At 39.3% G+C, this 10,479-nt stretch overlaps 1 protein-coding gene across 1 annotated transcript; it reads left to right on the forward strand.

Annotated features, from left to right (window-relative positions):
* Positions 1 to 8: 8 nt before the first annotated feature.
* On the forward strand, positions 9 to 10,291 carry uhrf1 (ubiquitin-like with PHD and ring finger domains 1). The gene is made up of 17 exons (XM_077534797.1): positions 9 to 185; positions 1,998 to 2,160; positions 2,283 to 2,549; positions 3,178 to 3,335; positions 3,576 to 3,791; positions 4,048 to 4,163; positions 4,278 to 4,464; positions 4,539 to 4,662; positions 5,176 to 5,283; positions 5,412 to 5,516; positions 5,675 to 5,781; positions 5,877 to 6,039; positions 6,132 to 6,269; positions 6,438 to 6,537; positions 8,487 to 8,635; positions 8,864 to 8,962; positions 9,034 to 10,291. Exons 2-17 carry the CDS (start codon positions 2,008 to 2,010, stop codon positions 9,178 to 9,180), a joined length of 2,337 nt encoding a protein of 778 aa, XP_077390923.1. The 5' UTR covers positions 9 to 185; positions 1,998 to 2,007; the 3' UTR covers positions 9,181 to 10,291.
* The last annotated feature ends 188 nt before the right edge of the window (positions 10,292 to 10,479 follow it).

The following is a 10,479-nucleotide window of genomic DNA, read 5'->3' on the forward strand; positions in this document are numbered from 1 at the left end:
GAGACAAGCAGCCAATAGCGAAAAACAATCGTAAAATTGGGCGGGATATCAAAGTCTTGAAGAATTACTCATTGAAAGGAAGCCAACAAGCATAAGAGTTGGGCTTGTTGGAGCTGTTGAGAAGTTACGGGGCTTAAACAAACATATTGACCACTTTCTATTATTTCACGTGGACGCACAAACAGGTATGCTCGCGTTCCGTGTCGATTATCACTTTTGAATTTGTTCTTTATATTTAAAGCCAGTGCTGAGCATAGTAAGGTTAGCTAACTTGTCATACCTCATTACTTGGCGAGCTTATCACAATGACTTCCCGCGGCGGACGAATGTGAAACTTATGATAACTTTTCCCTCGCATGCTGCGACTTTTTTCCAAAGGTGAAAGATGATTATTATGGCTAATTAACCGCTTTCAAACTTTGTGCTTTTCACTTTGTCGTATGGTCGAACCTCGTAATGAATGCGGGCGAACTATACTTTCGCGAGATGCTTTTTTTTTTTTTTTTTTTTTGTGACGGTTACTGCATGATGATTACAAAAACTGCAATGTACTGGCTTCATTCACCCCATGTATGCTTGCCGTGAAAGCGAAACAAATGGGTCACTCTGAGAAAAGGTGCGTTTCCTCCCTTTTTTCGTAGTAGTCAGTTATCGATGCATTCGAAAAATACTTTTAAATGCACGCTCAAGTGAAGTGGCCCCTTGACTGTGGGATTGAGTTATCCCATTGTTACTATTTGCCCGAATTTGTGCTCTTGGGTGTAGCGAACCGCACAAGAGTGGATGCCAAACTGCACGCCAAACACCCAGCGAGGTATTTTATACCACCAGGGCCCCGTTCAGACACCGTCGGTCACTTGATTGTTGTGATAAGTTGTTTTAATCGTCATGCAAGGCAGTATCTCGGTACGTTTCATTGTCAGGGAGACGCCACATTGTTTGCTAGCGCCTCCCTCCCGTCCGGATGTGCTTGCTTTTAAAAGAACTGGGCGTGGCCCCAGCAGTTTCCCGCACTGTATTTAAATGAGGTTGTTCCCTCCTTTTGTGATGTGCACGAGTGACAGCCCATTTTTGCATAGCGTCACTTTGACTGTATGTAATGTACTCTACATTGTCCAGTTAATGAGAGTGGTTGCTTATCCAGAGAATAGTCCATATTTGATTTTGAAGAGTTATTTTATTTGGGTGCAATAGGTAAAAAAAAAAAGACATACAATACACTATCAAAAACGTTTTGTTTTGTTTTTTTTTAAATTATATTTATTTATTTTGAAATAGTTACCTCTGCAGCATAAACTTACTACATCACAATTAAACTTCTTTACGTTATGTACATTTAAGTGTTTCCTCTTGGAGAACTGGTCCAACCTTATTTTGAACTCTGATATGGAACTTGAAGCAAGGATAATTACAGTTGGCATATCTTGACTCCATTATTCAGGTGTGGGAAGTTTAAGTTTGTGCTGTTGCGCACCATTGAAGTGGATCAACATGTTGCGAAATTACTGCTATTTGCATCATATAGATGGACACCATGTATTTGACAATGTGTAGCGAGTTTGACTCCTTTTTTCTTTCACCTGGCTCCTCGTCATACGCAAAACAATCTGAGCTCCAAACCTTCCAAACCGAGCATGAGTACAAGTACTTATGATACAAAGAGTACTGATACTTTATAATGCTGCCACTTCATGTTTCATTGATATCACATATTGTTCACAAATGCACAACAAAAACTTTTTTGAACATGGCACAAGTTTCACTCAAATGTAACACACTTGACTTGACAATCTGGTATCAAAATCGGTGCATACTTATTCATAAACAATCACAAAAAAATCCGCAAGATAGTGATGGTGTACTACCCTATTATAGCAGAGGTTCACTATGGTGGATGCTGTTACACTGTTGAATGTTTCAATTTGTGTTGTGGGGCGTTAAGTGGAAAATTACAGTTTTTTGTTTTTTTTGCTAATATTTCGTCAATCTCTATGCAGGGCAGCTGCAATGTGGATTCAAGTGCGAACAATGGATGGGAAAGAGACCCACAGGGTCGATTCGCTGTCCAAACTTACCAAGGTGGATGAGCTGCGTCTGAAGATCTCAGAATTATTTAAGGTGGAGCCGGAGCGACAGAGGCTGTTCTACCGTGGCAAGCAGGTGAGGCGGAATCACACTTGAGTTAAGGAATGTTTTATTTAAACATTTGCATGTAATGCGTGTCTGTACTGGATTATCTGTTGTGAGCAGTGTGTTACCAAGTCCTAAATTCTTTTCATTAGATGGAGGATGGACACACAATATTTGACTACAACGTAGGCCTTAACGACATAGTGCAGTTGCTTATTAGGCAGAACACACCCCGTGTTGAGGTTACCAAAAACAAGGACAAAGAAGCAGATCTTTCTGACTCGGATTCTGGCTGCAGTTCAACCCAGAGTGAGTCTGACAAGAGCTCAACTCATGGTGAGATGGAGGTTCAGACCGCTGGTACCTCTGTCCAAGCAAGCCCCCCTCAGGTCTTGGAACCAGGATTCGGATTTTATAAGGTAGGTTTTAAAACCTGGTATTAAAATTATTTTTGTCATGTCGCCTGGAACATGCTGTCTACAGGATAGACTTTTTTGTTTTTACAATAAAGTTAGTGTTATGAGCATAATGAGGTAGCATTCAGTGATTTCCGTAACAAAGTAGAGACAATGTGTAACAGTTGGCAACTCTCACCCTGTGTATTTTGGGCAGGCCATATTTATTTAAGTATTTTAATTTATTGATGATAGCATATTTCCCAGGAAAAAAAAACATTTACTACTGTTCTGAACTAGGAATAATGAGTATTTGACCAAAGTTCCTTGATTGACCTAGGAAAATAAATAATAGTAACAATTGTAATTTTAAGAAGTGTTTTGTTTTTTTCCCCCCGTTACTTGGTTAGTATATTTTTAAACACAAGTGTGCGGTGTTTTTACTACATTTTATTAACATTTACACAAATTATTGAAACAAGAGTGATCCCAACTATGCCTCTTAGCATGAAATGTTTCCATCTTGCCCCCAATACTTAAAGCCACTAATCAATTATTGTACCCATCTACTCCCAACAGATGACTGAAATGTCGGCTTTTGGTTTAGACTTCATGCTTGAATCTCGGGGTTTTTCTCTTCTATATATTTAAGGTCAATGAAATGGTGGACGCAAGAGACTTGAATATGGGTGCGTGGTTTGAGGCCCAGATCGTGAATGTCACCAGGAGCGCCAAGACTCCCAAAGAGGATGTGGTTTTGGTGCAGGAACACGAACAGGAGGAGATACTGTACCATGTGAAATATGATGAGTAAGACTAAACATGAAAAGTGAACCCAACTACTTAAATGAATTATTTGAATTTGAGCTCTTGGTTGGATAAAATGTGAAGTGTGAACAGATGTTACTGGACTAGATTATGGCCACGTTTTCTATGTCCCCCTCCCTGAAAGACTGGGTTGACAAGTTTGTTAATCTGAGAGGAACATGCATGAGTGGTGATGAACTGTTAGTATGACAAACAGTCTTATTTTAATATTTTCCATCACAGTTACCCAGAGAACGGTGTGATCCCTCTTCTGGCTAAGGATGTTCGCCCAAGGGCCCGGACAGTGTACCAGTGGCACCAGTTGGAGCCTGGTATGATCGTTATGCTCAACTACAATCCAGATGACCCCAAGGAGCGTGGCTACTGGTATGATGCTGAGATCCAGAGGAAAAGGGAGACACGCACCGTGCGAGAGATTTACGCAAAGATTATTCTAGGGTGAGTTCAATGTGAAAATGTGTTGTTTGAAAATGATATGTTGTTGTTAATGTTTCATCTGCTCAGTGGTAAAGAGATGCATACAGTAGATACACTTTTTTAATCTCACGAGAGGAACTATGGATCTCAAGATGCTGGATGGTTTTATTGAAATCTCCAGCTTTGTTGATAAACTTTCAAGTTGCTAAATTTATTTTTTGTGCTGCTTTGTTGCAAACGACTGAGACAATGTTAAAATTAGTTTCATTTTTTGTAGAGATGCAGGTGACTCTCTCAATGACTGCCGGATTATGTTTGTGACTGAAATTTACAAAATTGAGGAGCCTGGTTCTCAAAGTGATATGCCGGCTGGATCTGAGAGCCCAATGAAAAGTAAGAATCACTTTTGGTTCAATTTGAATTTCATGCATCTCGATCATTAGCATGGTGTTTTTATTTTATTTCATGATTAGAACTGCAGTGTAAGAATACATTTATGTCTTCCAGGATCAAACGGACCTGAGTGCAAGCACTGCAAGGATGATCCTGATAAAAACTGCCGCTGGTGTAACTGTAACATTTGCGGCATCAAGCAGGATCCTGACAAGCAGCTTTTGTGTGATGAATGTGACCTGGCCTATCACACATACTGCCTGAACCCACCACTCACCACCATCCCAGAGGATGAAGACTGGTCAGTATGATCAGATGCTCTTTCATTTATTGAATTTGACTCATTTTAGAACCCTTCCTGTTTGACTCAACCAGGTACTGCCCAAATTGCCGTAATGACTCCAATGAGGTTGTGCGTGCTGGAGAGAAGCTGAAGGAGAGTAAGAAGAAAGCTAAGATGGCTTCTGCCAGCTCTTCAAGCCAGAGGGACTGGGGCAAGGTGAATCTATGACTTGAATCTGTATTTCTATTCATTGAAACATAAAATGTTGCTACTAGGTGTTGAATCAATTCCTCGACTAGTTGACGCCATCACGTGTCAGTGATGGGTAGAGCTTTAACCTGATTATAGTATTTGGCTGGCACGTTATGCCATAAACGGCAGGTGAAGGGTCCAAGTAGTTAACTAAGAAGTGGTGCTGCAAACTTGTGGAAATGTTAAACTAAAAATGAGTCCAGTTGCATGGTTAGGGCAAAATATGGACCCCTGTCCTCAAATAGAATACTAAATAACCAACAATAATTTGTTCAACAGTAATCAGGGAACATGGTTTAATACACTTAAAAAAAAAATCAGGTCAAAAGGGTTTTGTAGCTTCTGGTGAGTGTTTGGTAGACGTCCAGTATGGCTCTGAATATTTAAGGTTGCCAACCCCTCTTTTAGACAATTAGTGTGCCACAGTTCGATAAGCTACAAAGATTTTCACGCTGTTGACTGTAATCCTCTCCTTAGGGAATGGCTTGTGTTGGTCGAACCAAGCAGTGTACCATTGTCCCGTCCAACCACTATGGCCCAATCCCTGGTGTTCCTGTTGGCTCCTTGTGGAAGTTCAGAGTGCAGGTCAGTCCATAGAGCAAGATAAGCAGTAAATAAAATCGGCCCTGATTCTAGTCGTCAGTCATCCCTCTATGCTGAAGGTTTGTGTGGTCTTTCCGATGGTCGTCAGTCTCCTATTTTGTTGATTCCAGGTCAGTGAATCTGGTGTCCACAGGCCACACGTAGCTGGGATCCACGGCAGGAACAATGATGGTGCCTACTCTCTGGTCTTGGCAGGAGGCTATGAGGATGATGTGGTATGTTTATTTTGCCACATGTGACAGCATAAAACATCAATATAATGTAAGCAGTGATTTGATACTTTAAAGCTAGTGAGATAATTTTTTTTGTTTTCATTTCTCCAGTCTAAACTTAAGTGGGGACTCACTCTGTATGTTTTGTTATTGTATTGTAGGACGATGGGAATGAGTTTACTTACACTGGTTCTGGAGGTCGAGATCTGTCTGGGAACAAGAGGACTGCTGAGCAATCATGTGATCAGACACTTACTCACATGAACCGGTACGTTTGCTATATGCTCTTCCTCACTCAAACTAAATCTCAATCAGACACATTTGTCATTTATTAAGAAAATTATTTGCTCTGGTCCTCACTAGTGCACTTGCTCTCAACTGCAATGTTCCCGTCAATGACAAGAATGGTGCTCAGGCGAAGAATTGGAAGGATGGCAAGCCAGTAAGAGTGGTTCGCAGCTGGAAGGGTCGCAAGCACAGTAAATACTGCCCTGAGGAAGGAAACAGATACGATGGGATATACAAAGTAATATTTAAATTTAGAATACGTCTTGCATCTAGCAGTTATTTCACAAACATGTATTGTATTTATCTATATTTATGCGTATTTATCTTCAGATAGTGAAGTACTGGCCAGCCAAAGGCAAATCTGGCTTTTTAGTTTGGCGCTACCTCCTTAAGCGGGATGACGATGAACCAGCACCATGGACTAGAGATGGCAAGGACCGCATCAAGAAGCTTGGCCTTGTCCTGCAGGTAATGATCCCTACACAAAATATCCAGTCAGGCCAAACATATAGCCTGTGTTGCAAATTTCCCTATTGTCGGACTAATAAATGTTACTGTATAGTTTACCTTATCATATGTTGAGTTGGGAAAAATGTGCACAGAATCGTTGAGGTTTGTGACACAATCTTGTGACAGTACCCTGCAGGTTATCAGAAGGAGAAAGAGAACAAAAGTGAAGTGGAAGAGGAGGAGACGCCCACCAAGGCAAAGAGAAAGAGACAGTCTCAGAGCATTGGTAAATCACATTCTTCATTTGGGTGGTCTCATAACATTAAATTGACTGAATGTAACATCAGTACCTCATGAATTACATCTTTGGCCATAAAAAAAAAAAAAATATATATATATATATATATATATATATATATATATATATATATATATATATATTTTTTTTTTTGAATCCATAATTTGAAACTGCAAGTATAAGTTGAGTTGAGTATGAAATATTACACAATATTTATGATTTCAAATAGAAAATGTATAGATGGGGGGGGGTCGGCAGCCCACAGCTCTTTAGCACCGCCCTAGTGGCCCCTTGGAGCCTTTTAAAAAATGTATGAAAATGGAAAAAGATTGAGAGAAAAATACATACTCTCTCGTCGTAGAAATTGTAACCCCTCGAAATAATCCTCATTTTACCTGTAATCCAGGGGTGTCAAACATACGGATCAGGCCCGCAAAGGGGTTTAATCCGGCCCGCGAGATGATTTTGTAAGGGTTAAAAAAAAAACGTAATGTCCCAGGTATATGCAAAATAGGTAGATATAACACGCCCGGAACTCACACAGAGTGTTGTCGTGTTCTATTTGCATTCGTGTTATTTTTGAAGACATTATATTTACAGTTGTGTCCCGCAATTTAGGGCTGGGCTGGCCCGCAAATACCGAAAATCTGCGTATAATTGATGGCAATTAAAAAAATACAAAATAAAATAAATAAATACAATGCTTTTATTGGGGATGTAACGATAGCCAAACATCACGATACGATATTATCACGATATGAAGGTCACGATACGATAATTACTACGATATTATGGGGAGATTGGCTGTACAAAATAGGTCAAATATTGTTTAAAAAAAAAACAAAAAAACACGCTTATACAAAAAAAGATAATAGTGTGCTTTTGTACATTATTTATATTATATATATATAATGCATATAAACAACCTACAATCTCTAATTAGACTCAATATTGAGTCACTTTTCTCCCCGTGCCTGTGTGGGTCTTCTCCGGGTACTCCGGTCTCCTCCCACATTACAAAGACATGCATGGCAGGTTAATTGGGCGCTCCGAATTGTCCCTAGGTGTGCTTGTGAGTGTGGATGGTTGTTCGTCTCTGTGTGCCCTACGATTGGCTGGCAACCAGTCCAGGGTGTCCCCCGCCTACTGCCCAGAGCCAGCTGAGATAGGCGCCAGCACCCCCCACGACCCTTGTGAGGAATAAGCGGTCAAGAAAATGGATGGATGGATGGATGGATGGATTGAGTCACTTACTTGCTAATGCACGCACATATTGAGTTCCTCCAAATAGTGACTCGATTCACAAGCATATTACGTTCCCCTTCATCTGACCAATAGCGAGGATTTTAAACATAGAAGGGCCAAAACACGACTTATGTAAATTAAACTGCACGAAAAAAACTAGCCATCAGAGGGTGCTAGAACTGCACAAATAGAAAGAAACCTGACTTTTTTTTTTTAATAAAGATGGGCTGCTTTTAATATCGTGACATGACGATGATGATATATGTGGCAGTCTTAATATTGCAATATCATGATTTTGCCATTATCGTTACATCCCTAGAGTTTACTTATCCGGCCCACTTGGTAATATATTTTCCTCCATGTGGCCCCTGAGCTAATATGAGTTTGACACCCCTGCTGTAATCTGATTAGATGTTTTTGTTTTTTTTCCCTATACATTAACGTAATCCAGTTAATAATAATAATAATAATAATAATATTTTATTTTTTGTTTTATTTTTATTTTTTTGTATTCTGAACACATAACATCTGTACATGTATTCCATTACTCCCCAAGCCTGCCCACAGGGAACTAAATCTCCTTTTTTTTTTAATTCTTACCTCAATAACAGACTCAAAGAAAATTCCAATCCCCCCCGTACTACTTCATTTATTAGTGTAGTATTTACAGAATTCTTCTGTTCATCTGACAGACACCACCAAGAACTCACCGGCCAAGAGTCCTAAGAAAGTGAAAGTGGAAGTTTACAAACTGTCTGGAGAGCAGAAGGCACTCATCAAAGATGACACGCAAAACAAGAAATTGTGGGATGAAGCCATGGAATCGCTGTCACTCGGCCCGGTGAGCATTGCTGTCGGATTCTGCTGAATCCCGTTTGTCTATTTTCAAATAAGGCAACAAGGTAGTTGGCTATAGTAACTGACTGGTCAAGATTTGTGTGGATTCGGGTTTTTCTTTGATAATAGGAGAGTGGGAAATGCAAAATAAAAACGATTGTTTGTAAAAAAAAAAAAATATATATATATATATATAGTGTTATGTTCTCACACATCTGTTTTCCTCCTGCAGAAATTTCTGAACAAAGTTGAAGAGATTTTCCTCTGCATTTGCTGCCAGGAAGTAGTCTATCGGCCCATCACTACAGAGTGCCAACACAATGTCTGCAAGGTAAAAAAAAAAAAAGAAGTAATGTGTAAACTATGTACTGACCTATTAATGCATCTATTTTGAATATTCAGGAATGCCTTCAGCGTTCCTTCAGGGCAGACGTATACACCTGCCCAGCCTGCAGACATGACTTGGGCAAAAACTACTCCATGACTGTCAACAAGCCTCTGCAAGAGATCCTTAATCAGTTTTTCCCAGGTTACAGCAATGGCCGATGATCAAGAGCTCCTCCAACTCAGCCATGGTAGAAACAATGCAAAGTGCAAGGGGCAATTTTCATTTCGACGATAAAGAATTTGTTTCTCTTAATATATTTTTATGATTTATAAGTCTACCATTGTTGTGGACTTAAGTGCTCCTGTCTTCCACGATGGTTCTTCAATGATGTGTTGTTAATGATAAATTGATTATACCCTCCCCCCCACCACCTTTGTTACTTAATGACTATATACCCTTGTACAGTTTCAACCTTAAAATGTGAATTTTAAAGTTGAACTAATACTTGTTAATGCCACTGAGAAAGAAGTGTCATTGGGGATGGGGGGCCATTGGTAAATGATTGCTCCTAAAGAGATGATAGTCATCTTTAAGATATCTTCCTAAACGTATTTAGTTTTTGTTTTCTTTAAATTATAACAAGAGCAATTTTAATAAATTGACTGTTGCACATTACACTATCAGGCATCTTTTTGACTTAGTAATTTTTCCCTTTTTAATTATTTTTGTTTTACTTACCCTGCTCTGCTTCATCATTTTTCCTTAAGAATCCAAGTCCCAACTATACTGGCTGTCCACATGGCAATTTGCCCAACCAAAGTCACATAATTGGAATGAATTCCAAAGGAAAGTACTTAAAGAGTGTTGTGCAAAACACCCATACTGTATTTTGTTCAGTCATGAAGTCTAATGTTACCCCCCCCCCCCCACACACACACACACACACACACAATCTTTGACGATTGATGTATTGTTATACAGTCATTTGCCTCTTTAGGGACCTAACCTCTTTGAAAACTACTATCAATAATTACAAGAAATGTTGAAATGTAGAAAATTTCAGAAAATGCTCTTGGAACAGGATCTTGAATCAACTTGAGTAATTCATGTTACTTGCTTGCCTTCTATGATAATTTGCCATCAATTGCATCAATTTGAATATCCACCACTTGGCAGCTGGCCTGTGTTGTTGAGGCTATGATTTTTGCAGAATGGGAAATGTATATTTTCTGAAATTGTTAATGTCCATTTTAGTTTTGATATGGTTTTAGAACTGCTTGCACATGTTGCGAATTTGTTGTTACAATGTTATTCAATAAAATGATAAGGGAAAAAAAAGTTTTGTCGTTTGTCTTTGAAATTGACAGTAAACGTATTCGTTTTTGTTTGTTTTTTTTAGGACATGTATGTATCAACTGACTGTGTACGTGCTTGGCATAATCAGCAACTGAACACGTATATGTTGGAGTGGCAAATGATCACCGGATTTCATTGGCTAGCTGATCTGTCTGTAATGCTAC

Source organism: Festucalex cinctus, chromosome 10, assembly GCF_051991245.1.
Source record: "Festucalex cinctus isolate MCC-2025b chromosome 10, RoL_Fcin_1.0, whole genome shotgun sequence".
NCBI classification, from domain to species: domain Eukaryota; kingdom Metazoa; phylum Chordata; class Actinopteri; order Syngnathiformes; family Syngnathidae; genus Festucalex; species Festucalex cinctus.